Source organism: Esox lucius, chromosome 1 (assembly GCF_011004845.1).
Source record: "Esox lucius isolate fEsoLuc1 chromosome 1, fEsoLuc1.pri, whole genome shotgun sequence".
NCBI classification, from domain to species: Eukaryota; Metazoa; Chordata; class Actinopteri; order Esociformes; family Esocidae; genus Esox; species Esox lucius.
In genome coordinates, this window is record NC_047569.1 from 28,464,891 (window position 1) to 28,491,838 (window position 26,948).

The 26,948-nt window shown below is 46.0% G+C and overlaps 5 protein-coding genes across 7 annotated transcripts; 4 read left to right on the forward strand and 1 right to left on the reverse strand.

Moving 5' to 3' along the window:
* Positions 1-455: 455 nt before the first annotated feature.
* Positions 456-8,114, forward strand: mfrp (membrane frizzled-related protein). Its single transcript, XM_020050156.2, has 13 exons — positions 456-879; positions 992-1,109; positions 1,242-1,373; positions 1,523-1,687; positions 1,850-2,069; positions 3,086-3,216; positions 3,549-3,674; positions 4,024-4,100; positions 5,684-5,832; positions 6,113-6,243; positions 6,517-6,651; positions 6,794-6,921; positions 7,295-8,114. The coding sequence occupies exons 1-13, from the start codon at positions 826-828 to the stop codon at positions 7,517-7,519; spliced, it is 1,791 nt and encodes a 596-aa protein (XP_019905715.2). The 5' UTR covers positions 456-825; the 3' UTR covers positions 7,520-8,114.
* A 15-nt stretch (positions 8,115-8,129) lies between these two features.
* Positions 8,130-12,096, reverse strand: nudt8 (nudix (nucleoside diphosphate linked moiety X)-type motif 8). 2 transcript variants are annotated; one of them, XM_010871050.4, is made up of 5 exons: positions 11,991-12,096; positions 10,148-11,056; positions 9,878-10,010; positions 9,215-9,292; positions 8,130-9,093 (listed from the first exon to the last, which is right to left on the reverse strand). In XM_010871050.4, exons 2-5 carry the CDS (start codon positions 11,053-11,055, stop codon positions 8,908-8,910), a joined length of 1,305 nt encoding a protein of 434 aa, XP_010869352.2. In that variant the 5' UTR covers position 11,056; positions 11,991-12,096; the 3' UTR covers positions 8,130-8,907. The 2 variants fall into 2 exon arrangements, with proteins under 2 accessions (XP_010869352.2, XP_012990354.2); XM_013134900.3 differs by lacking the exon at positions 11,991-12,096 and having other exon boundaries at positions 10,148-11,228.
* ftr86 (finTRIM family, member 86) lies at positions 11,314-16,143 on the forward strand. Of its 2 annotated transcripts, XM_010871067.3 has the most exons (9): positions 11,314-11,562; positions 12,706-13,292; positions 13,383-13,478; positions 13,630-13,863; positions 13,966-14,116; positions 14,685-14,810; positions 14,918-14,983; positions 15,153-15,355; positions 15,549-16,143. In XM_010871067.3, exons 1-9 carry the CDS (start codon positions 11,505-11,507, stop codon positions 15,882-15,884), a joined length of 1,857 nt encoding a protein of 618 aa, XP_010869369.1. In that variant the 5' UTR covers positions 11,314-11,504; the 3' UTR covers positions 15,885-16,143. The 2 variants fall into 2 exon arrangements, with proteins under 2 accessions (XP_010869369.1, XP_010869378.1); XM_010871076.4 differs by having other exon boundaries at positions 11,314-13,292.
* A 3,127-nt stretch (positions 16,144-19,270) lies between these two features.
* Positions 19,271-20,768, forward strand: cbln20 (cerebellin 20). The gene is made up of 4 exons (XM_010871038.2): positions 19,271-19,324; positions 19,608-19,703; positions 19,939-20,079; positions 20,284-20,768. The coding sequence occupies exons 1-4, from the start codon at positions 19,306-19,308 to the stop codon at positions 20,709-20,711; spliced, it is 684 nt and encodes a 227-aa protein (XP_010869340.1). The 5' UTR covers positions 19,271-19,305; the 3' UTR covers positions 20,712-20,768.
* A 3,728-nt stretch (positions 20,769-24,496) lies between these two features.
* cbln18 (cerebellin 18) lies at positions 24,497-26,585 on the forward strand. The gene is made up of 4 exons (XM_010871026.3): positions 24,497-24,599; positions 25,241-25,420; positions 25,531-25,662; positions 25,986-26,585. Exons 1-4 carry the CDS (start codon positions 24,497-24,499, stop codon positions 26,288-26,290), a joined length of 720 nt encoding a protein of 239 aa, XP_010869328.2. The 3' UTR covers positions 26,291-26,585.
* Positions 26,586-26,948: the final 363 nt, after the last annotated feature.

Below are 26,948 nucleotides of genomic sequence, written 5' to 3' on the forward strand. Positions count from 1 at the left end.
TATGGGAAAAACTTTTAGCAATTCCAAACAAACCTAAAAAAAATATCCCTCAAAGAGAAACTAAACAATTAAAATATTTGCATAATCAAATGAGTAATACGTTGGGGTGACTAATTTGAAAGACGAAATGTGATTGAAGAAAACAAAACGTGAGTCTTCCAGCCAATCCTTTCAGCTTCCCACTGAGTTTGGGCCACACAGCCATGAACACACTGCCTTGTTTGTAAAAGACTCAACTTGTGCTTGCCAATGTATGTGCGTGAAACGTTTGTGTGACACCTTTTAGGAGAGGAGATTATCATTATGCAAATCTACCCCCCCCCCCCCCCCCCCCACGGCTCTCCCCCCACAGCTCAGTCTTCTCAGCTGACTCGGCTTTGCAGAACTCCGTGAAGGGAGTTCTAGCCCTTTTTTATAACAACCCTCAACAAAGAAAGAACAGACTGCAGTCTCCTTCACACGCAAACACACCATGTCCATAGAGAGGGGGACTACAAAACATCTTTGGCTTGTTCACTAGATTTTAAGACTAAATTTGATGGACTAAATATTTGATTCTGGTGGGATGTTTTCACCTTGTGGATTTCTATACATTTTTGTTTTTGTTTTGTTTGTTTGAGTTTTTGCAACAAAATGATTAATCTTTTGCATTGGGATGTTACAGGCTTTAACACTGATTCTGTCACAGGATCTATTGCTAGAACGTTCCGAAGTTACCTTTTCACCTTTCACGTTCCGACAAAATTGTTGATGTTCTCACAAGACTGGGTATTAAGACCAGGACGCTCAACGTTTTCATGAAAGACTGAACTTTAATACTTTAAGATGACTGATCTCACTGAAGTATCGGTATACTCCGAATCCTCTGACATTTACAAAGTGAGGACAACCGATAACAATGTGTTGGTGGAGAATTCGGATTATCATCTTGAATTTGTGAGTGTTTGTATTTCACGGCATTACAAGATCCAATTTTCTTGTCTTTTTCCAGAATGTTTTCTGTAACCCAGCATTCGAGCTTGAGGGAGAGCGTGACAAAGTGGAAGGATTCAGTTGTGTGTCCAGCTCTGCCACAACCCCAGATTCAGTCAAGAGCCCATTACCCACTGGTGAGTCGCACAACCTTGCTTTCCCTGTTTCATAACACCATAAGACACCAGTCGCTCTAACCGCCAATGAATTACATGTTCTCCTGTATGTGTGAATGCACACGCGTGTCCATGTGTGTGTGTGTGTACTAGGCCGAGGCATGTTCGGTGTGTGTGTAATGAATCTGCGGGGGCTGTGGCGTGGCTGGGGGGCCGTGGTGGTCTCTGGTGCTGCCGTGCTCCTGGTGGTGGCCCTTGGCCTGGCCCTGACACTCATCCTCACACGTGAGTAATATGGAAGGTGGTCGTTGGGATCGACCCCTGACCCCTGACCCATGCTGCGTCTTAGCCTTACCCGTGACATTTCCAACCTGTTCTGGTCTGATACACAATTAGAATGTCCCCCCCTCGCCCCGGTGTCTGTCCCCCCACAGAGCTAAAGGGCCCGAGAGTGGATGGTGAAATGGTGTCCACCAATCCATTGGACTTATTCACCGGCGACAGACTGCCCGGCGGTCTTCCCGCCACGCCCACCCACCACACTCACAAAGACGGTCCAGTGACCCCAATGCCGGACAGACAACCTACCCCAGAACCAAGTGGGTACCCCACCACCACTTCTGTACCCATTCAAACAAAAATAAGCAAAGACATTAACCTTTGAATGGTTGCACCTTACAAATACGGGAAACACAATGACACTGTAAAACCCTGTTCCTTCTGTCCTTCTGTCTGCCCGCACATGCCTGTGTCTGCCTCAGGATGTGGAGGGGTACTGACAGACTCAGAGGGCACCTTCAGCTCCCCCAACCATCCCGGGTCGTATCCCCCGGACTCTCTGTGTGTCTGGGTGATCCGGGTGCGCCCCCCATCCCTGGTGCAGATCCACGTGTCCTCTCTGACCATCGAAGGGCCGTCCCCCTGCCTCTTTGACTGGCTGGAGGTGGCAGAGGAGAGCGAGCAGCCTTCTGTGGTCACCAGGTGGGTCAGACGCCCAACTGTCCTTGGTTATAGATGACAACGTTTAAGAGGCTAACTTTGCATTAGTGAGGAAGAGTTAGAAACTACGGTAGCTTGCTGTAGTAGCAGTCCAGTGGGTTACGTGATAGCAATTCCATCGACCGGAACTCTTAAAGGAGTAAGTAAGAGAAATAATTATCTTGGCACAATTAACAGTTTATTCGCAAATAGAGAGGTGTGTCAAAGGTTTACAGAATAATCCTCTGAGGAATCTCTGAGGTAAATAAATGAACAGCCAGTATTTATTACAGTTAAAAGGGGTGTGGTAAGATGCTGCCCAGCTGTCTTATGTCACATAGGTTTTACCCAAAGGGCGGGCTGTCCCCCCACCTTATCCTGCCCTAGATGTTTACTGTTGTGTTTACCCAAAGGGGCCAATTTCCCCTACTTCCCCCAAGGGCCACATTCCTAAGGAACAAATGACAGATACCCTTACTGTTTTAGGCATATGAACAGATGGTCAGATGCTCTGATATTATGCAGACGTGTCACAAACAAAGCCCAGAGTTACATACCAGGTAATAGAAAAGCAGACATTTCTCAAATGTACATTAGTTCAAGAATTTCCATAACAGTTAAATAACCCACATCACAGCTCTTAACTTGGTCGCGCTTAAAGACATACTAAGTCTGATTTGCTACCCATTTACCAACAATCACAGCCCTTCATGAAACTTGAAAAAAAGATACATTTATATATCTATCCTTTTAATGCTTGAATTGAAAGACGGTGCGACCTTGGTCATGTATTATGGGTGGAGGAAAACTATAGTTGAATCACAAACTCAAACCGAAATGTGAGTCTAGGGAGGGGGTGAATACTTACGCAACCCACTTTGATATTCTACATGAGACACGGTCACAACTAGGCGGCGTTCAGGTTCCTTGTCCCTGTTCTGAAAAACCCACCTACTGGTTGTGCCGACAGGTTCCCTTCTGGGGTTGTCCTTTTAAGCTTGCTTCTCTCCCCACCGCAGGTTCTGTGGGAATGTGGCGCCCCCTACGGTGAACACCAACAGCAGTACCGTGTGGGTGACCTTCCGCTCCGATGGGAGCATCGCAGGCAATGGCTTCACCGCCCAGTACCGTGCCATAACGTCCGAACTGAGTGAGTAGCCGGACTGGAGGCAGGATCAAATGATACTGCAAGCTGATATCCGCCTCAGGAAAGATCCGTTACCAGAAGGTTGTTGAATTAAATCCCTGAGCTGGCAAGGTGTTGTTTTTTCCCTGAACGAAACAGTTAGGCCTGATCGCTCCCAGGTTACTGCTGCAAACGAGAATGTGTTCTCAGTCAACTTACCTGGTGAAATAAGACAAAATGTAAACATTTTATAGAAATATATTTATTGAGGAAAAAATTTACGTAAATTAACCCATTATGAGAAGTGGAGTCCATGCAGTGAGCGACAGTGTGTGTGTGTGTGTGTGTGTTCTCAGAGAGCTGCTCGAGGGAGGAGTTTATGTGCGACCAGGGACGATGCATCCTGCCTGTATCTTTGTGTGACGGACAGCCCAACTGCCTTGACCGCTCTGATGAGGCAAACTGCAGCCACAAACACAAAGGTGGGAACAGAGCAGAGAGCAGAGTTCTGGGAGGGTCATTCTTCACATTGAAACTTTGGGGGAACCTCTATAAATTCTAAAACCCTTTAAAAGAGTTCTTCGAATAACTAATTTTGTAATGTTTCCTCAAAGAGCCATTTAAAGAACATTTTGAGGTGGATTTTTGAGTGGGTATGTTGTTCATATGGTACTTTGGGTAACAAGTATAAATAATTACTTGCAACACTCGAACAACTTATCGGGGTGTTCCCCCACAGTTTCAAAGTAAAGTTTGCTGCAATAAACATTTCTTTTTAGAAAGTAAAAGGTGCAATAATTTGCTCATGTTTTTTTCCATGCTGTTGAACAGAGTGTGGAGGCCAAAAAACTGGACCCTACGGCTACCTGACTAGTCCAAACCACCCAAAGCCTTATCCTCATCATCAGGTACCCACACCTGCTCTACAACCATCACCAAAACCACACACATACATTGTGTTTAAGGCTGCACGTACACACAGGCTGCACAATTCTAATGCCAAACGCAACAACCTTCACTCAAAGCGATGATTGTAAATTATAAGACGATTTTACTTTCTAGATGTGTATACAAAAAGTATATATTCTATGGTTCCTCACCCCAAAATGTTGTACATTGCTAAAAAAAATTAAGGGAACACGTAATCTTCACATTATAACACCAAGTCAATTAAACTTCAGGGATATCAATCTGACCAGTTAGGAAGCATAAGTGATTATGAATCAGTGTCACCAGTCACCAGCAGCAGGACCGGTGTCTTCTCCTTTGTGCAAGGAGAAGGAGCACTGCCAGAGCCCTACAAAATCACTTTCAGCGGGCTACTGGTGTGCATGTTTCTGACCAAACTGCCAGAAACGGAGTCCATGAGGGAGGCATTGGGGGCCCGACGTCCTCTAGTGGGACCTGTGCATACAGAGCAGCACCGTGAGGCTGGATTGGCATTCGCCAGAGAACACCAGAATTGGCAGGTCTGCCATTGGTGCCCTGTTCTCTTCACAAACGAGAACAGGTTCATACTGAGCATGTGACAGACGTGAAAGAGTCTGGAGATGCCGTGGTGAACGTTATGCTGCCTGCAACATCATCCAGCATGAGCAGTTTGGGTGGTGGGTCAGTGATGGTCTGGGGAGGCATTTCCTTGGAGGGTCGCACAGACCTCCACATGCTAGCCAACAGTAACCTGACTGTTGTTAGGTACCGGGATGAAATCCTCAGAACCATCGTCAGACCATATGTTGGTGCAGTGGGCCCTCGGTTCCTCCTGGTGCAGGACAATACCCGGCCTTATGAGGTCAGAGTGTGTTGACTGGCCCTCACGTTCCCCAGACCGGAATCCATTTGAGAACCTCTGGGACATTGTGTATGGGTGCATCGTCTCATCAGGAGCATGCCCAGACGTTGTCAGGAGTGCATACAGGCACGTGGGGGTCACACATACCACTGAGTCACATTATGAGTTGGAACAGTCTGTGGTTTCAATTGTTAACTTTGATTTTCATGTTTTTTTTTGTTATTAAGGAATTACACAATGTACAGTAAAGATTTTGATCTTTAATATTTTTCATTGATCAAGACCCGACGTGAGATTTGAGTGTTCCCTTAATTTCTGGAGCAGAGTATAATCCATGATTCAGTTTTCTTTAAACAGCCAATAGCTACTACATTAGCTACCACAGCTATTATCAACCGCTTGCCATAAATCAGTGGATTAAAGACATTTGAACATGTTGTTATAAAAATTCCACTCCATCGTTGGTTTATTGTAGGTTATTTGGCAATTCAAAACAAATAAACACACTGAAATACCCTCATAATTTCAACTGAACTAGCAGTGGCTATAGAGTTAGCTGAAGTTTGTAAAGAAAACAAAACCATGGATTACAGTTAATCTTGGTCATCTGCAAAGTTAAGTGTGAGAAACCAATGTGACATCAAGTTGTAAAACGTTGGCCTTCCCTGTTTCATCAACCCCAGTCTGCCTCCCCAACAGTTATGCACATGGCGGATCTCTGTCGAGGACGGTCATGTGATCAGACTGAGTTTCCGTCACTTCAGTCTGGAGGCTCAGGACGTGTGTGAGTTTGACTATCTGGAAGTCCATGACAGTGGAGATACTGGGGCAGGCAGAGTACTTGGACGGTAAGACCCATCTTTTACCCACACAACGCTTAAATATATTTTTTGTTTAAAAATCAGTTTAGACGGTCGGAAAAATTATAATTAAAAATACTGAGATTAACAGAGCTATACAGTATGTGCAGCCTGGAAGAAAAAACAAGCTGACCTATTCTCAACTCAATTACATGCCTGTTTAGCCTGTTGCAGTCAAAACGAAATTGGACCAAATGGCCCGGGTTGATTTTACCCTGCATTGCTGTGGTTGCTATACCTACAGTATTTCTTCTCTGTCCTTTCCCAGGTACTGTGGCACCACCCTGCCACCTGAGCTCACTTCATCTGGGCCTCAGATGACCGTGGTGTTTGTTGCTGACGAGGGTGTGGCTGACAGTGGCTTCAACGCCTCCTACCAAGCAATCTCCATCACCGAGAGTGAGTCCACCCACACTGGTTTCATTGGACCAGTCAGGTTCATAATGATTCCTGCCTATTGAACCCAACCCAGACCTAGCTCCCCTGTTTCTGATAAACTGACTCTCCAGGAAATGTAGAAAATATGGCGATTCAATGCCCTGGCCTAGTGCAACCCAACACTCTCTATACCATTTTCTCTGTTAATAAAGCATGGAATGCTCAAAACGAAACAATTTATAAAAAGGGAGTTGCACAGTGGTAATACCAAATGACTTCCCATTTCTCCGACAGGAACATGCAGTCCGGCTCAGTTCTCCTGCAGTAGCGGGGAGTGTCTTAACCCGGAGTGGCTGTGTGACGGCTGGACTGACTGTGCAGACGGGCAGGATGAGCGCGACTGTGACAACACCACCTATCCCCCTTTCAGTAAGGCAGCAACACACCACCAGGCGCTCGTTGCGCGCTCCATACAGCCTCTGAGCAACTGCAGAGCGGCATGGGCAGAGTATACCCCGTTATGACTAGCTAATTGCTTTCCTGTACATCATCTCTCGTACCCATCTCTCAGCCTCGCCTTGTGAGCCCATTGAGGTGGAGCTGTGTCAGGGCCTGAGCTACAACCTCACCTCCTTCCCAAATATCTGGCTGTCCATTGCTGACCAAAGACAGGCCGCCACCTTGCTGCACCAGTACAAGGTGAGACCCCGGCCCCAGGCCTGACAACACACCAACTGACAATATGTACTGATGAGGAATGGCCTTCGTTCATACTTCAGTGGGAATCAGCAGTTGAAAAAAAGGCCTTCTTCCTTGTTCCAGTAAAAACCTTAAGTATGAGGCCGATCAAATATAGCTACTCTGAAATTAAAAGAAAGTACGCAAATACTGACCATCTATGACATCAGCGTTGGTCTTGCATGATTCCTTACAATGATTTTAAATGGATCTATTCCCGTTATATTGTCACCTGTACCTTTAAGAAGATGTATTTCTCCATGCCACCCAGTCAGATGAGGGTCCTGGTTCAAACCTTTTTTCCAATGCTCTACCTCCGCCTGCGGTTAACCAGGTGCTGATGGAGCTGGCGTGTTTCCAGCCTCTGCGTAGACTGGTTTGCGGGATGTTCCTGCCCCTCTGCAGCCCCGAGGGTGGTGTGCTGCAGCCGTGTCGCTCTGTGTGCTCCCAGGCAGAGCAGCAGTGCGGTCAGGCCCTGGACCTCTTCACATTCAGCTGGCCCTTCAACTGCCACCTGCTGCCAGACTCCCTGGACCCTGTGGAGTGTTCCAGCCCCTGAGGACTTGGTGGATTCGGCACACGAGGGCAGCTGACATGTCTAAAGTGTCAGTGTTTCAGTTCCCAGCGCGAGGCGTCTGTCGGCCGTGGCCTTGAGCAAACCACAACAAGAATAGCTAGTACATGTCGCTCTGGATTGGAACGTCTGCTAAATGGCTCAAACGTGAACGGAAAAGCCCTAATCCCCTGAATTCACTATGGTGCACATCCATAGAAATTAATTTGCCACAGGAATCAAAAAGACTATCAAAGCTCCTGTGTCTTCAAGGAACCTTTGGGACGGTCAGTAAACGCCATCCAAGGACCTTTATTAGATAATATGATGGTGCTAGCCTTCATGTACAGCCATTTAATAATTATGTATTGACCCACTGGGAGTTGAAGGGGGAATTTAAACACAGATTTTTACATGCCTGAAGATTTAAGATATACCACTGTGATCAAACAAGTAAATATGTGTGTAAAGATCTGACAACCCACCTGAGAAACTACCTGTATAATGTACTTTATATTGTCGCTTCTTGTCTTGCACTATATTTATATTCCTCTGAGTGTTAAATAGAATGAGGAAATAAAATGTATAAATGAAATGATTTCAGTCTGACACACTAAAACATGGTACCTTCATAAGGCTTTAGTGATTCAATTAACTGTCAAGATTTAAATGTTCCTGTAGTACATAGAATTTGATGCTTAAAACCTTATTCATTGGTGGTTTGAAATAAGATTCAAATCCAATTCCTGCAACACTCTGAATGGTCAAATCATTATGTCACTCAGCATAAGCAATGTGGTACCAAACTAGCTCTTTAAATATTTACAAGTGCATATGCCAGCAAGCTGAACAGCTGACTGACTGTTTTGGCTAGCAAAAAAGGACTTGTTTTGATTTTGGATCATCAGTAGAGGCAGTGATTGTACCTACTACAATTGTTTTACAACATTCCAAGCAACTCGGACATGTTCACGTGGAATGTTGTTGCTATCTCAGTCTGCCACCGAACCTCAGAATGAGCAGAACCACATGCCTAGATCACCCAACAGTTACTACAAGCAAATGACTGCTGTTTGAAATCCCATTTGGGTTGCCAACTTTCTGTTCTGACTGTTGGTATTTAAAAAAAGAAAAGAGGGCATTAAGGCCTTTGTGTGAACAAATCTTGACATGGAAGTCGATTGAGTATTGCATGATCCTATCAGATATTTAATACAGCCCATTATATTACTTCTAATATACTGTACAATATGCTTTCAAGGGACACACTGAACTTTAGAATTGACTAGCTGGGCCCCGCTGCATATAATGAACCAAATCATCAGTTCATCCCGCCGTCACCCAAACCCTTTGCTTTACAAGAACCGGGAGTGATCGGCAGGCATGACTGCGTGTCACGGCGGCACGAGGAGTTTGAGCGTGTGCTCCAGGGCCACAGCTGTGAGACCCCACACGCGGTGCTTCCCGTTCCGGAACACAGGCAGGGTGTATCCGTAGCGATCGCCAGTGCGGAAGTGGGTGTACCCTCGATTGCGGGGGCTGCATACGTGGGAGAGGGTCAGGGTGAAGATCTCATCTACCTGAGGAGCCAGAACAGGGGAGAACGTCGTTTTACCAACGCCGCTGTTAGGTGATGTGTTCATTCAAGCCAGCGGGGAAAACGGAGTGACTGACGTCCGAAAACAGTTCTTGTAACCGTACCTCGGCAGGATTGGGCTTGAAGGACAGCGCCTCTAGCGGACCAAGGTTGGCCAGTACCGGGGCGATGACCATTCCAGACTTGGAGAGAATAATGTGCCACGATTAGGAAGAAATCAACAATACACACGATAAATCATACTAATACCCATGGTTCTCTGGAGGTATAGTCTCCCCACCTCAACCGCTCTAACCAGAGGGGCGCTATTGCTGTGTCCGAGTGATGGGTCAGATTAAATGGTGATTTCAACACCCACGAGGAACAGTGATCATGTAGTGAAAGTAGTTCCTCATTTTGGGGGTTCTGTAACCATTTGGACGAATCACAATCTGGTGAAAGTGGTGCCTGAACTATCCATGGCTGGGAGTTAGTGGAAGATAAACCATTTCCTCTATTCCACTGCCACAAAGACCAATTGTCTGTTAGTCATGAAAAATAAGGGCAACAATTTGGCTTTTTGGTTACGATTAACCCAGGCGAAGTAAGTGGAAGGGAGGGGTTTGGCACAGTTCACTTTAGCGAGAGAGGAGACTTGCACAGCAGTAACCATCTGTTAATAACATCCCCGCCCAAGTGAAAAAGGAAATCACAAACTTTCACCAGATCATTCTGGCTGAACTAGATTACACAGTGGAATAATGACGATAGAGGAATATGGGACTCACCATGTCCCGTAATGGTTTCAGCACTCCCCACACTTGCTCCGTTGCCACAGTGACACCCAGTTCCTCACAGGCTTCTCGGAGGGCGGTGTCAACGACATCTTTGTCCGAGGGGTCGCGCTTGCCCCCTGCAAAACTAGACAGCAGCACAACACAATGTTTTGTTGAATCACTCCGCTCAACTTAACCCCCAAGTTGCAACGTCGCTTTACATGTACGAACAACGTGAATTACCCACAAAGCACTGGGAATGACGCAGGGGTCTGTGGTTACCTGACATCCCCCTTGTGTCTGCCCTTCAGTTCTGCGGACCTGAGGGTGAAGAGGAAGGCGGACTCCCCGTCCACGGAGCAGAGAGCGACCAGCACGGCTGCCCAACTCCCAGAGGCTTTGCTAGCCCCCCCCTTCCCCTGGATGTCTTTCTCATACAGGGCCACGTTGGGCCCCAGGCTCTGCCGGCAGCGCGCCTCGTTCTCCGGGGACAGGCACCGCCATAGGGCACCCTCGAGCGGAGGGGTGGCAGCCTGGTGCAGGCGGCGGCTCTGAAGGGATAGGCAGGTAGGTCTAGAGAGGCTCTGCCGGGGCTTAACAGTACACAGTTTTGATGTGAACACAAGCAGTCTGTAAAAAAGGTCCCTGCGAACTGTGCAACTTCGAACAAGACTCTTAAAATGACTTTTAACGCTGAACGTGCAGTTCCCTTTGACCGCTGAAAGTGAACATTGGCTTCTATTGTCAGATTGCCTCCTTTGTACAAGGCACTTGATGTCACTGGAACTGACCAGGGATTTAGAGATGTCAAAATGTTCCAAAAATGTGGTTTTCCAAGGGTTACACGCTACTAGTGCTGACAATCGTGGTGGATGTTGAAAAGTGACAAAGCTACAATCCTGAGACATTGGAGGGCGATTAAAAGGGGTGGCTTTTTGGAAGGTGTTTCGGGGTAGTGTGTTTAGGACACAAGAGAAACCTCTGCTGACAGGAGGTGAAGAGATGGCTGATGGGGAAGCTGCCTGTTTCCCTTCATCCTGAAGGAGCCTTCTCACTGCTCTGGATCCAGTCCAACTTTGACAGGTATGCTCAGATAGGGCAGTCATTCGGGGGTCTCTTAAAGAGAGTGGCAGTGGTCTGTGGGTCCTGGCCGTGCATGTCAAAGCAAGAATCTGTGGACTCCTCAACATTCTAAAAAGACAAATATATATTATTTCTCCAATTGGCTCAATTGACATTGTGAATGAAAACAATTTGACTAGTCCGAGATGGAAAGCACAAAGAAACGTGTTCGTTTGTTCTCCCAGCAGCAACAACATCCGTTTGTTTCATAACAAGCACACCGTTTGTTTCATAACAAGCACACCTGATTCAACTCGTCAAACCCTTGATTAGTTAAGCCTTACTTGTTCACGTCTACAACGTAACCGTGACAATTGGCTGGGTTACCATGAGGAAAGGTATGGCTATGAGAACATCTATTGCAAGAAGTGTATCACAGATCAGTGGTTCCTAAGTTCGGTCATCGAGTACCCCCAACAGCACACATTTTTGTAGTAGCCCTGGACAAGCGCACTCAATTCACCTGAATGAGAGCCCGATAATTAGTTGAATCATCGACGCTTGGTTGGGGGTTACAATGAAAACGTGTACTGTTTGGAGTTCTCGAGGACCGGAGTTGGGAGCCATTGTCATAGGTAATCTTCCTGATGGTACATTACATTAACTAGCTAACTTTACAGAGTAATTTATGTTGCAAGTGTCAACAAGCAATGTTAGTGCTATCCAAGTGCAAATTAAACTGACAAACAGTAGGGTAATCAAGGTCAGTTGATTTAGTTAGCTAAATTATTTACAGTTAAGTCAGCTACTTTCAAAATACATGTTCAAACATATAGTTCATTGGTGGCTAGTTAGTTACAATGCAATACAGCTATGGTCCAAAACAGCTGGTTAGCTATCAAATGCTAGCAAGTTTTAGCATGTGTAACTACGAAAAAATACAAAGTGAATCCCATTTAACATGGATTCCAGGTTTAGTAACGAAACGGAGCTTGAAGAAACTCAAAAGGAGGTCCCCACAACCTCTCCAAACAAACATTTCACATGGTGGTAGACAACTCACCTTGCTTGGCAATCGATAGCTAGCAACCATGGCCACTCGGTCCGGCTGCCAGTGCCACTAACAAAAATGGCGTTAGAAAAGCTTCAAGCTTTCATGTCAATCAGACTTCCCGTCACAATGTGTTGGCTATGCTGGATGAACGGAATATCCATATACTTTGTGGAGGTATCATCCTATAATAAACAATATAGCTGTTTTTTGACAATTCAACTAATATTATAGTGAATCAACGTGTAAAATAAACTCGTAAACCAGCATGATCCCTGCACTGACGATTTTACTTATCGGCTAAGGTAAAATACATTTAAAATAAAGTAACCGGAAACACCGTGATTTTCTGGCTCGTATTTATTGAAGCAGACAGATTGTCACCTGTCGCATTGTCGACACCATATAGTCGAGAATTAGAACACTGATTTCAATAGTTGACACAGTACCCAGGCACGTTGCTTTACAACAGGCTATAGGCTATTTAAGATAATAGAAAATAATGTGGTCCCCAATGGAGAATGTGGTAGACCTGCCGTCTAACTTCTTAAGATTCTTTGCAAATGCATACAACATAGACAAGCTTGAAACTCGAGTTTCTTACTCATCTGTGTGACATCAGCAGAGAGGAATGGCCTGGAAACTCCTTACCTGTTTTACCTGTTGTTCCTGCCTTGCCCAAGCCCAGCCCATTTTAGTTTTAACCAGCATTTTAATGACATTTTAGAAGCATTGCCCGGCTCACCTCGGAACGACTGCAGTCCACTTTTGACACCCAGGACCAACTGTATTTTTCCCAGAACCATGGCCACAGCTGCATGGCCGGAGGATGATTTTGTGTGCTCTGTCTGCCTGGAGAGCCTTCATGACCCTGCCACGCTGCCCTGTGGTCACACCTACTGCCTCCCTTGCATCCAGGCGCACTGGGACCGAGACGAGGCCACGGGCCAGTTCAGCTGCCCCCAGTGCAGGCAGGTTTTCACCCCACGACCCTCTCTGGCCAGGAGCACAGTGCTAGTGGAGGCCATGGAGAAGCTGAGAAGAAAGGGCATCCGGGAGAGTCCCTACCTCTCTGTCTCATCTGGCCCAACCTCTGTGCCTGTCCACCCGGAGGTGTATACAGACACAGCCCCCCGCTTGTTGTGGATGTACCCTAAACTGCCAGCTGTCGGCCCGGTGCTTTGCCCTCGACACCAGCAGCCCCTGGAGCTATACTGCCAGGACGAGAAGGAGAGCGTTTGCGAGGAGTGCTGCCGTCATGGACACAAGGACCACCGTGTGGTTAAGCTAGAGGAGGAGAGGACTGACAGGCAGGTGAGGAAACATGACAACATTTGTCTGTTGCCGGACAGATGTAAATAGAATTTTACTTGAAACCTGAGAGGATCTGTTACACTGTCACAGAGGGAGCTAGTTCTGATGCAAGCAGAGACACGGCAGAGGATCCAAGAGGGGGAGAAGGAGCTCCAGGTCTTCCCAAAAGATGCTCAGATCCAAAAAGTAAGTCAACGCTTCATCTTTTGCATCAGGAGTGAAATACCACTTTGTAGTCAGGTGCTGACAGAGCAATTAGACATTCTGTCTGCTTATTTTTTCTTTTCCTTTTCTCCATGCCTGTGCCCCCCACCACCCACTCCACCTCCCCACTCAGAGCCAAATCCAGGCCCTGCAGAAGGAGGTGATCGAACTCTTTTCTGAGTTGGTGAAGAGTGTGGAGCTGATGGGTTGCCAGGTGGGGGAGCTGCTCAGTAACCATGATGCATCCATGGGCTGTCGGGGCGAGAACCACCTTCACAGGCTGGAGCAGGAGCTGGCCCAACTCCGCAGCAAAGACCTGGAACTTAGCCGACTGGCCGGCATGCAAGACCACGTTGTCTTCCTCAAGGTACAGGAGACTATGTAATTGGCCAGAGGTGATTAGTTAAATTTGGGCCGGGATCTACATCAGCAGATGTTACTGTCTTTTCAAAACCTGTCTCACCCACAGAGTATCCTCACCCTAGAGCCTCTCACCTCTCACAGAGAGGTGAGATGGGGGGAGGAAACCCTGGTGTCTGAAGTTCAGACTGTGATGGGGGAGCTGAAGGATGGAGTACAGGACCTCTTTAAAAACTCCCTGGCTAGGATGTTCAGAACTGGTGAGAACCTGAGCATTAGCCTAAAACAATGGTTTCCTATGGGGGGGCGGGGGGTCAGACTGCTGGGTCTGTTTTCTCTCTGGTATAGTAAATTATGCCAATCAGTCTGAATTGGCCAGTGGTCAAGCTGTAGTGTCACCAACTGTAAGTCACCCTGGATAACTGCAATTTCCATAGGAAGTTGTGTGTGTATGTGGGGAGGGGTAATAGATTTGTCCAGTTGAGGGCTGTGTGTGTATGTGGGGAGGGGTAATAGATTTGTCCAGTTGAGGGCTGTGTGTGTGTGTGTGTGTGTGTAGTGTGTGTGTGTGTGTGTGTGTGTGTGTGTGTGTGTGTGTGTGTGTGTGTGTGTGTGTGTGTGTGTGTGTGTGTGTGTGTGTGTGTGTGTGTGTGTGTGTGTGTGTGTGTGTGTGTGTGTGTGACCCCATGGATACAACCTCTCCTTCTCTTTCCAGCACTGTTTCATGTCTTCAATAAAAGCAAAAAATATATGTGAAAGTGGGACTGCCTCATTACTTCAAAATACATGTTTCCTATTGTCTTAATAACTCTATTGATGTTCCTGCAGTGAATAAGGTGACATCAGAAAACTCTCCTTCTCACCCTGAGCCTCCACTGCCTCCAACTCAGCCTCCACTGCCTCCCAATCAGACTCAACTGCCTCCCACTCAGGCTCCACTGCCTCCCACTCAAGGTAAATGCACCACCGATGGTTGGAGGATTTCATAGCATTGCCATTATTCCAAAGTTGGCATTTTATAGTTGAAAAAAATCATTGCCAATAAAAAAGTTTTCATTTAGTGAACCAGGTAACCACTGTTGGTCTGGGGAACCCTGAGCCGAAAACCAGAGAAGAAATGCTCAAGTGTGAGTGTTTTTACTGCATTTTCAAATGTTCACGAGTTGTGGACATTTTAACATAAGAAGCTTTGAACAGGCTTCAGATTGTCAGTCAGTCCAATTGGTCACTTGAAACAAAAGTGAGCTTGGACTAGGGAAACACTAGCACTGTTAATTCCTGTCTTTCTCGATGTAGTTCACTGCGAGCCGACCTTTGACCCTAACACTGCATACCGCCATCTGAAACTGACTAATGGAGACCGTAAAGCAACTCTTAAGGCGGAGAATCAGAACTACCCGCAGCATCCCGAACGTTTCGTCTACTGGAGACAGATACTGTGCCGGGAGCCCCTGTCTGGAAGCCCCTACTATTGGGAAATAGAGTGGACCGGCCAGAAGGTTGGTTGTTATGGAACAGTCATGGTATATTCAGTGTTATTTGATTCATGGTTGCTCTGTCATCAGCAAGATAACTTGAACTTCTGCCATTTTGGGAGAGGCCCTTGATTTTAATTAGACAGTTATTTAACTACTGTTAACTATTTTGTGTAAGTGTTCCACATTGTGATGGTATTAATTGTCTGTTGCTCAGATCACTATCGGCGTGGCCTACAGAGACTTGGACAGGAAGGAGGCAGTTGACAGCAGCAGGTTGGGCTACAACGAGCAGTCATGGAGTCTGAACTGGTCTGGGACGGGATTCTCCGTGTGGCATGCTGGGAAGGAGACCCGGATTGGCTCAGCCAAGGCCCGCAGATTGGGTGTTTACCTGGACCAACATGAAGGAGTGCTTGCCTTCTACAGGGTCTTGCACAACCAGGCCGATCTCATCCACTCCCTGCAGACAAACTTTACTGCCCCCCTCTATCCCAGCTTCCGCTTCGGGTCGGGTTTTGGGGCATCTGTGACTCTCTGCCAGCTGGACTAGGTTGACCGTGGCAGGTCGGAACCATTCTCTAAGCCACTGGAATGAGTCTTAGTGCTTCTTACGGTTCATTCAAAACAGATGAAAGTTCCGGCCCTGGATGTTGATTGTGTGGTAAAGCCATAGATTAACCGCAGTTCTGTTTTCATGCTTTGGCTTGCAAGAATGGCATTCAAATGAAATTCAACACTACTGTTGTTTGCTCCTTGGGGTGTCTCTGTAAAGCACTTTGTGACAACTGCTGTTGTAAAAAGGGCTTTATAAATAAATGTTATGAAATTTGATGAAATGCTTTAGAAATTAATAAAGAAAATAAGCAAAAACAAGGTGGTCTGATTTGTTTGTGAAAACAAATCCAAATGTAAATAGTCACTTATCGTATGTTTGACATTTTGGTCAGGGAAATTTCAGTTAAAACTAATGGAGTTTCTATAACCACTAAGTTAATAACACTAGCCAAATATGTAAATCTGTACACTTTGTTTGCTTACAGAAGTGGCTGACGGGTATTCACCCTCAATGTTAAAATGAACAGTTTACAATCAGAAACTACTATCTGCACATTAACCTGGTTTTAGTTACTACTATATTTTTCTTTATCAGCCCAATCTGCACTTTTCCACATATGGTCGAAGGACAAGAGTAAAATAAATTGACACATTTTCCTCTTCCTGTTTTGTTCACATTTTGCTATAGAGAATGATACGGGACTCATCCAGAGCGGCAAACCTCGTTTTAGGACTATCAACCATTACATTTCTGTTATACCAGTAACAACACACGTCATGTGGCAATAAATGCACTCTGTGTATTTAGAACCAACTAACAGAATGTGTAGAAGAAAGTAATCATTCAAAATTTGAGTTCAGTGGTCTGTTTTCACAGATGACATTACTGGTCAGATACACGGAAACAAACTCTAAAGTCTTTGACCTTGTATGCATGTATCCTTGTATGCATGTATCTGTCCAATCAGGGTTAAAATCTAACCCTGATTGGACCGAACCATGGATACAAGGTCTAAGTCAAACCCTAATTGGACTTACTGTCACACAGACATTGTCTAGTCCAGTGCCAATACAGTCCCAGATACCCAATGGAAAATGCAATTCCAACAGCCCAATCTAATTTTCCCAATTCTATATCCCACAACTGTACAACTTGCTGCTCTGTGTTTTATTTACCTGCATGAATTCAGTTTCTTTGACTACCTTGTCACATTACACCTGAACTCGGTACAATGGCAAGGACCTTGACATGGGAAATACAGGTGCTGGGCATAAAATTAGAATATCATCAAAAAGTTGATTTATTTCAGTAATTCCATTCAAAAAGTTAAACTTGTATAATGTATACATTCATTCCACACAGGCTGATATATTTCAAGTGTGTATTTATTTTAATTTTGATGATTATAACTGACAACTAATGAAAACCCCAAATTCAGTATCTCAGAAAATTTGAATATTGTGAAAAGGTTCAATATTGAAGACACCTGGTGCCACACTCTAATCAGCTAATTAACCAAAAACACCTGCAAAGGCCTTTAAATGGTTTCTCAGTCAAGTTCTGTAGACAACACAATCATGGGGAAGACTGCTGACTTGACAGCTGTCCAAAAGACAACCATTGACACCTTGCACAAGGAGGGCAAGACACAAAAGGTCATAGCTAAAAAGGCTGGCTGTTCACAGAGCTCTCTGTCCAAGCACATTAATAGAGAGGCGAAGGGAAGGAAAAGATGTGTTAGAAAAAGTGTACAAGCAATAGGGAAAACCACACCCTGGAGAGAATTGTGAAACAAAACCCATTAAAAAATGTGGCTGAGATTCACAAAGACTGGACTGCAGCTGGAGTCAGTGATTCAAGAACCACCACGCTCAAACATGTGCAAGACATGGGTTTCAGCTGTCGCATTCCTTGTGTCAAGCCACGCTTGAACAAGACACAGCGTCAGAAGCGTCTCGCCTGGGCTAAAGACAAAAAGGACTGGACTGCTGCTGAGTTATGTTCTCTGATGAAAGAAAATGTTGCATTTCCTTTGGAAATCAAGGTCCCAGAGTCTGGAGGAAGAGAGGAGAGGCACAGAATCCATTGCTTGAAGTCCAGTGTAAAGTTTCCACAGTCAGTGATGGTTTGGGGTGCCATGTCATCTGCTGGTGTTGGTCCACTGTGTTTTCTAAGGTCTAAGGTCAACGCAACCGTCTACCAGGAAGTTTTAGAGCACTTTTTGCTTCCTGCTGCTGACCAACTTTATGGAGATGCCGATTTCATTTTCAAACAGGACTTGGCACCTGCACACAGTGCCAAAGCTACCAGTACCTGGTTTAAGGACCATGGCATCCCTGTTCTTAATTGGCCTGCAAACTCGCCTGACCTTAACGTTATAGAAAATCTATGGGGTATTGTGTAGAGGAAGATGCGATATGCCAGACCCAACAATACAGAAGAGCTGAAGGCCACTATCAGAGCAACCTGGGCTCTCATAACACCTGAGCAGTGCCACAGACTGATCGACTCCATGCCACACCGTATTGCTGCAGTAATTCAGGCAAAAGGAGCCCCAACAAGTATTGAGTGCTGTACATGCTCATACTTTTCATGTTCATACTTTCAGTTGGCCAACATTTCTAAAAATATTTTTTTTGTATTGGTCTTAAGTAATATTCAAATTTTCAGAGATACTGAATTTGGGATTTTCATTAGTTGTCAGTTATATTCATCACAATTAAATGAAATAAACATTTGAAATATATCAGTCTGTGTGTAATGAATGAATATAAGTTTCACTTTTTGAATGGAATAACTGAAATAAATCAACTTTTTGATGATATTCTAATTTTATGACCAGCACCTGTACATTATGTACATTTATCCCTGAGAATAAAACCATTGTGGTCCGTGTGGAACAGTTTGCCCGTTATCGAGCGTAGCCTGTTGACCATGTAATTCTCTTTGCGAGAGCTATACAATACTCTCCATGGAACTGTTTTTCACACCCAAATATCTTGGCAACCTATCCTGCCACCATCAGGCCCTGAGATCCCCTCCCAATGGAGGACAACGGGAACACCACCCGCCCATAAACACCCAAACATAAACCTAAGCATCCGTTTTCCTCTGCATTAGGCCCAGGTCTCCCGTGGACCACCTGACACTGTCTCTGCCGGCGCACACAATAAGCTGAGGCCGTCCGACACCCAAGAACCCGGGGCGGAACGTGATTTTGCCAACGGGCCACACTTCCAGGAGACAAACAATGCCTGTCCCAAATACCCGGGGAAACAAAGCCTGCCACTGCCCAACCACAGGCGACAGACAGCAAGAGGTGGGGTCAGATCCCCGTTTATAGGCCAAGCTCACCTGCCAGAGACAGCAGAACCAGCCCGTCCCTCTGCCTGCAAACATCCTACGACATCCATCGATGAACCGCGAAATGAGAGGTGAGATGGCGTACTTCTGCAGACGTGCTCGTCGGGTGGTGTCACAGGCTCAGACAAATGGTTGCCGGGTAACAGCTGAGTGGTGTGCATCTTCAGTCCTGCTGGTGTTTTGCCTCAGTCAGGGTAGTCTGACACTTTACAGGAACATGATCCTCTGCAGGGTCGTCGCGAACATTCAGTCCAACGAATATTCCAACGCATTGAAAATTTCTCCCCTGGCAACCCTGGGATTCGAACCCACAACGCTGCCGTTGTCCTGCTGACATGCTCTCTTGTCCCACAGCCCTCGTACTGCTGAGCCTGCTGGGGGCCGTTCTGAGCAATGAGTACACCTGGGACGTTCCCGGACAAGAAACAGTCAACATCAACACAGACAATGGTGAGGCACGGAGAGGACGTAGGTGAGACAGACAGACGGGGGGGGGGGGGGGGGGGTGGGGGGGGGGGGGGGGGCAAAAGAGGTTGGGCAGTGATCAATGAAGAATGAATGAACATTTTGCCTCAAACTGTCAAATTCTGTCCTGCGTCTTTGCGTGTCTTTCCATCTGTATGTGTGTGTGTGTGTGTCTGTCTGTCTGTGTGTCTGTTCGTGTGTGTGTCCGTGTCAAAAAAAGTGTGTCTGACCGACCAGACCTCGTGCGGTTGCTGCCTGATGCAGAAACAGATGCTGAGGATGGAACAGTTCTTCAACATGAGTCTGAACGAGCTGCAGGCGAGCCTGGACAAGGCCAAGGCTGTGCTGAACAATGTCCGCGGTGAGCCCCCCCAAACCGCAAACCTGACCAAAGCCACTGTCTTAGAATCACATTAGCGGTTGCTTAGAGCCTCACGTTTTTAGGGACTCAGTTAGGGTCTTAACTGGTGGAGTTCTGAAAGGTTCTGCATCACCTACAGTATTGATGTGTACCGTGACTAATTGCATTTGACCTCCGCCTTTCCCCTGACTCCTCATTCCGCAGCCAGCCGCAGCGCCTTCTCCGTGGCCCTGACTGACACGCGGCGTTGTGAGGGCCCCTACCGCGAGCCCAAGACCATCGTCTACCAGCACGTCTTCATCAACCTGGGCAACGGCTACAACAACCTCACGGGCGTCTTCACCGTGCCGCGCTCCGGCGTCTACAGCCTGGCGCTGACTGTGTACAGCGATGCCGGCGCTCCCAGCTCTACGCTGGCCGCTTGCGCCGGGCTGGTGCTGAACGGGCGCCAGCTGGCGGCCCTGAGCGAGACGAACATGCAGGACCAGGAGGACAGCACCAGTGCGGTGCTGGCCGTGCAGCTACAAGCCGGGGACAAGGTGTGGGTCACGCTGCCCACCGGCTGCTTCCTGTGCGACGACCAGACCCACTACAACACCTTCACCGGCTTCCTGCTCTACTCCACGGACTGAGTCTGGGGCCTCCGTCCTGGAACGGGACTTCGTACAGCACTCCTCGGATGAGACTCCTTGGATGAGACTCCTCGGATGAGACTCCTCCGATGGATGTCTGTTGGACCCAATCTGTCCTTCCAGGACCAGAACCGGGCACCCCTCCAGCCGTGACCCTTGACCTCTGAATACCTGTGTTGTTCTTGTTTTTGTTGTTGTTAGTAACAGCTTATTACTTAAATCAAGTTAACCACACATGTACCATGGTGTGAAAATGGTCAACTGCATTTGTTTAAAAAGTATGTTTAGAAATATGAAAATAAAACATAATTATGAAAGAAGTACTTACTCTGAATATATCTTTCATATTTCAAATGTGAAATCACTGAGCTTATCCTATAGTTACACTATTAGCCTTCAGTTATGCTTGATAAGTTGGAGTGGAAGTACATTTGTAAAATAAAGATACATGCTTAATAAGCATAAAACAATCTACCCCTTATACTTATACATTTACTCTATATGTCCTTCAAAGTTTCTTTAAGGCACTCTTTGAAAGGGTTCATTAAATAACTTTCATGGGTTCCACCACAGTAAATTGAAAGAACTGCTACAAAAAAAAAACATCTGGAACCTAAAGTGTAGAGATGGTCTATGTACATCATACTGTATTTATACTGGACTGGGGCCCTTCCCTACCTACATCATACCGCATTTATACTGGACTGGGGCCCTTCCCTACCTACATCATACTGTATTTATACTGGACTGGGGCCCTTCCCTACCTACATCATACTGTATTTATACTGGACTGGGGCCCTTCCCTACCTACATCATACTGTATTCATACTGGACTGGGGCCCTTCCCTACCTACATCATACTGTATTTATACTGGACTGGGGCCCTTCCCTACCTACATCATACTGTATTTATACTGGACTGGGGCCCTTCCCTACCTACATCATACTGTATTCATACTGGACTGGGGCCCTTCCCTACCTACATCGTACTGTATTCATACTGGACTGGGGCCCTTCCCTACCTACATCATACTGTATTCATACTGGACTGGGGCCCTTCCCTACCTACATCATACTGTATTTATACTGGACTGGGGCCCTTCCCTACCTACATCGTACTGTATTCATACTGGACTGGGACCCTTCCCTACCTACATCGTACTGTATTTATACTGGACTGGGGCCCTTCCCTACTTACATCATGGACTGGGGCCCTTCCCTACCTACAGCATACAGCGTATTTCCTTCATCTCCTTAACCAGTTCCTTGAAATAATAAAAATGGTAAACAGCAGTTTAATTCACCTTCAAATCACAAATAATTCACTGCTTCAGTCAAGGCCTGATTAAAAGAGTACATTGATCCCTTGAATGTAATGGATACATTTGACACCATTTGAACATAACAGATTATTTAGCAACTTGTTGCCATATTGTAACCTTTGCACCTGCCACCATTGCTTGAAAGGGATGTACAACGTAAGGGGTTATAGACCAGCAACGTTTAGCTTAAATGAATACTGGATCTGATTCCATCTCCATGACCAGTAGGCTCCACAGCAAACAGCTGTGACCTCAGTGGCTTCAGTAAATCAATGAAGATTTTGGCCAGGTTCCTGTTTGTGTACTTGTCATGCACACGTCAACCAAATGATTGTTATAGCATATTAATGAATGCATATTAATCCGATTGCCAGACGTCAGAAAGGTCTTAGCACTAGTGGTGTTCCCCAAGTTAAGACTTCACACGCATCAACCAATTGCTTGAATGCTCCAAAATGTCTAATAAACTGCTATTACATTTTAAGTGTAAAATACCTATCAAGGCATTGAAAGTAATGTGAGGCATTCGAGAAATCTGAGTAAAGGAAGGTGTTAAATATGCGAGAAATCAGGGTCTGTTTGGGCCTCGACTAGTGGCTTGATTCAATCTGTATTGACGAATTTCAGCTTTACAGATGACTGACTGATTAGCATGTAATGTTTCCCCGTTTATGGGGACAGTATTTTGTTGTACTTCGTAAACAGAGCATATGTCAGCTCAATCTGAATTTAATCTCCACCTAAATGACAAAAGATTGCATCAATCTAAATTGCGGTGCACCTGTGCGTTGTCATTTGTGAATTTCACTTAACAGTAGCAGTGTTTTTACTGGCACAAACTTTCCTCCGCATACACATTCAACATGAATAAACTCCTACAACATTTACATGCAAATATATAAGGATAAAACCATAAGTTATAAATATTTACCACTAAGATGACCTATTATAACTTAAGTGTTTTGATTTAGATTTTCCTGACATGAACTAACCCTGGAAACATAATTCTCTGCCACCCAACTCAAAGGAAACAGAAATCCTCTAAAGAACTAGGGCTGCTCAACAGGGGACAGCCAGCCATAACAATCAGGCATCTATCCACACAGTGGTGACTGTCAACATCGAGCGAAGTGATAACAAACTCACACCCCCAGCCAGGTGTGAGAAGCGGTTCGTCTCTGAGATCTGGGTCTCCTGATAGTGCCTCTCAATGAGAAGGCAATGAAGTCACCTGTCTTTGAGAAACTCCATTCAAAATCCTCCACAAAAATGTATTCTTTATTGAAAGGAAACAAAACGCCGGTGACCCATTAAAAACCTATCGCTTTCACAAGAAAAACAATGAGACTGCTTCAAACAGCGCATCGCATTCACACGCGAGAAGGATACACAAGCGGTCTTGTGGGAGGCTGGTGATTGGGTTTCGAGGTGCTCTCAGTTAGGACAGGACAGGGTTTCCGCGTGCAGGGAAACAGGCGTTGAGTGTCTGTGGCCTGCAGCAGGGGACTGCAGACCGAGCATCAGGAGCTAGGGAGCACCACCCATGTATAAAACCCCTAACCCAGACTCAGGGGGACTCTCAGGTCTGATCAACCACTACGGGAACAGCCAGACGAGACGTACGCCACTCTACAACAGTACAGTAGGTAAAGGCTGTTGCCTTTTCTCCCTTCACCTTCTGACCTTTTGAGAAGGGAGCTATTCAATGATTATAGCTTTTTTTCAGAATGTATCCTGGGTATCCTGTAGGCTGCTTCAGTCAAACGCTTTTTACAGAACATCACGTTTGGGTACTGACACTATTAATAATGAGAAGGTACAAGGTGGTGGAATGTTGGACGTGCTCTTTGTTAGTTGATGAACTAAGTTTCTGTGACTTTATAGCCACATCTTGACATAGAGTATTCAGGATAAGACACAGAACAGTCGATCCTGTGAACGGGTTGAGTTGGTTTCAAACAGTACTTGAACTTAGGCCCAGCTGCAGGATGGAATGACTGAGGGGGCATTTTTTTATAAATGAGGAGGCAAATTCCTATTTATATTCCATTTGCAGTGTTTATGGGGAAACAAAACTAGGGGGGGGGGCACCGGGCCTGTCTGAACTATGAAGATGTACTCTGTCACACAGGTGGTTCCAGGCAGAGAGCGACGCCACTGTAAACCCTTTTTACAATACATTGTCAGTCCACCAGAGGGCTCACAGTACACACTATTCATTTGAGAATTTGTTTTTATGTTATTGTACTTTCATATATTTTTCTTTGTAAAGCACATTGAATTGCTTCAATGTATGAATTGTGCTATATAAATAACTTGCTTGCTTGCTATTCAAACTAATCAACCTAGCGTCAAGCCTTTCATTTCAATCACGTGTGAGTGCTAAGGCAAAAACAAAAGGACCAGTCATAGGAAACGCCGGCAGAAGAATCCTGAACCAAACCACTTTGTCTGTTTCAGAAAATGCAGTCCTGTGCAGTGTCACCTCTGTGCCTTTGGGGGTTGCTGTTCCTCTGTACCAGTGTGAAGGCACAAAGTGCTTTCGATCTGATGCGAGACGCCGCAGGTAATAAACAAACCTCACAAGTTTCTCACTTTCGATTGAACATTATCCAGCTGAAAACATTAACTACATTTCACAAATATAATGTAATGTTAATGCCAAAATTTTCATATGAAAAATCTGAACACTCATGTTTAATAATATAAACTTGGACATTCACAGCTTTCAAATTTCCCAGTGTTTCTAGGATTTCTATGAAATATGAACAATAAAAACATATTACAAAGAAAGGGAATGTTTCTTGCAAAAAGAAAAATAATTTTTCTTGGTGCTAGTCAGACTAATTTAATAAAGAGGCAATGAGTCACAAGTCAGCTGTTCTTTGGCACAACGAATGTGGAGAGCCTGTACACTCAACTAACTGATGTGATACAGTAGCAATACACCAAAAACACCCAAGATGCCTGTTTCCTCCCATAAAATTGGTTACCAGTACAATTAGAGCAGGAAAAGTGACGTGATGTCATATGGACCGTAGTTTACAGTAGATGGTCTAATTTATCAAAGCTTTCAGCCGATCAGCATTCATGATTCGTAGCACCCAGTTTATAGTACGTTTTAACTCTGCCAATCCTCTGCCTGCTGCTCCCCCCCCCCCCCCGCCTCCGCCCGCCCCAACCCCCCCGCCTCCGCCCGCCCCCCAGTGGCCTGGAGTGGAGCCCTTCCCTGCGGGAACTGGGACTGTGATTGTGTCTTCAAGCATCAGAGGGGCTGCTGCTGCGTGGCCAATCAGATGAGTGCCCTGGAGGACAACACCTTCACACGCATGGTGGACATCTGGGAGCAGCTGTCCCAGTTCAACAACGGCGTCCTGGAGGTCACAGGTCAGGAGTCTGTTTCTTAGTCAGGTCAAGCCAGTGACAGTGACGGTCTTGGCTCGAGGTCTGATGCAGGGGTCCTCTTGTGTTCTTCCGCCCCGGCCTCTGTCACTCAGGCAACAATAAGATTGCATTCACCGCGGCGATGAGAGCCAGAAGTGACTGCTTGGGGCCCTACACCAGCAACATGCCCATCTCCTACTCATCCATCTCACTCAACCAGGGCAACGGATACAGCCCCACCCTGGGTAGGACAACAGACGGGCAGATCCTCACACATACGGGATCAATGACACAACACACCCAAATCCACTTACGCAGATACAGACGCAGACACACACACGGTTGTTTTAATACATATGTTTTGGATCGAAATTACCCCTAACCTTAACCCTAACCCTCAAAACCCCGTCCGAACCCTAATCTTAACCATAACCAAAAAAGTAGCTTATAAAAGTGAGGACTGAATAGAATGTTCTCACTAGTCACAAATAGCCAGGGTGTCACTATACCTGTGAGGAAATCTGGAAATACGCCCACACTCACACTTCACCCAACCCCCCCCCTCCAGGTACCTTCACTGCCCCGCGCGCAGGCCTCTACTCCTTCTCTGTCACGGTGTACTCCAATGTGGGCATTGACGGTGCTCGCCTCTACCACAACGTGCAGCTGATGAGGAATGACGAGGTGCTGGCCTCCGTGTGGGAGGATAACCGGGAGGACCAGGAAGACAGCGCCACCCAGACGCTGCTGGTGTCCCTGCGCCAAGGGAACCAGGTGTACGTGCAGCTGGTCTCCGGCAGGAGTCTGTGTGGAAACGCCCAGGAGTTGAACAGATTCAGCGGATACCTGGTCTACCCGCTAACAGACGCGTAGAGGAGAGAGACACACAGACGCACACGCGTGAACACGCATCCATACATACATGAGAAAACTCATGCCACAGGCATGTAAACAGTCACTCAAACACACACACACACACACACACACCCAACTGGATGAATACATAAAGATGTAGGAATTTGGCGTACACGCACTCTAACAGATAAATTCGCTGGAGGCAAAATGTATTAAATAAATTCTAACATACTGGTGCAGATTTAAAAGTTGATCGACATCAAAATTCCAGTGCGATAGTTCAAAGAGACTGAGTCACAAATAAATCATGCAAATACGAGGTTTCAAGTGTGTATTTGTGATGGAGATCAGTTTGTTCAATTGTGCAAAAGTTACTGAGTTATCTCCAGTTTGGGGAGGGGATGGTTGAGATGGGATAAATGGAGCAACAATTTAAACAAATTAAGTCGGTTTTGGGAGGTTTAGAGTACCGCTAAACCCAGCTAACTTCCAAATTAGCGAGGCTAGCTAAAGTCTAATCGAGCATTGGAGGTTCCAGACTTCAAAATCACTCAATTTTGGAAGTATCAATTCACATTTCCCTGTTCCGATGAGCACATGAGTGTAATTGTTCATTCATAATGAGACAATCAAGCACACAGCTGCTAGGAGGATAGCCTAACTCAGTGGTGTTCAG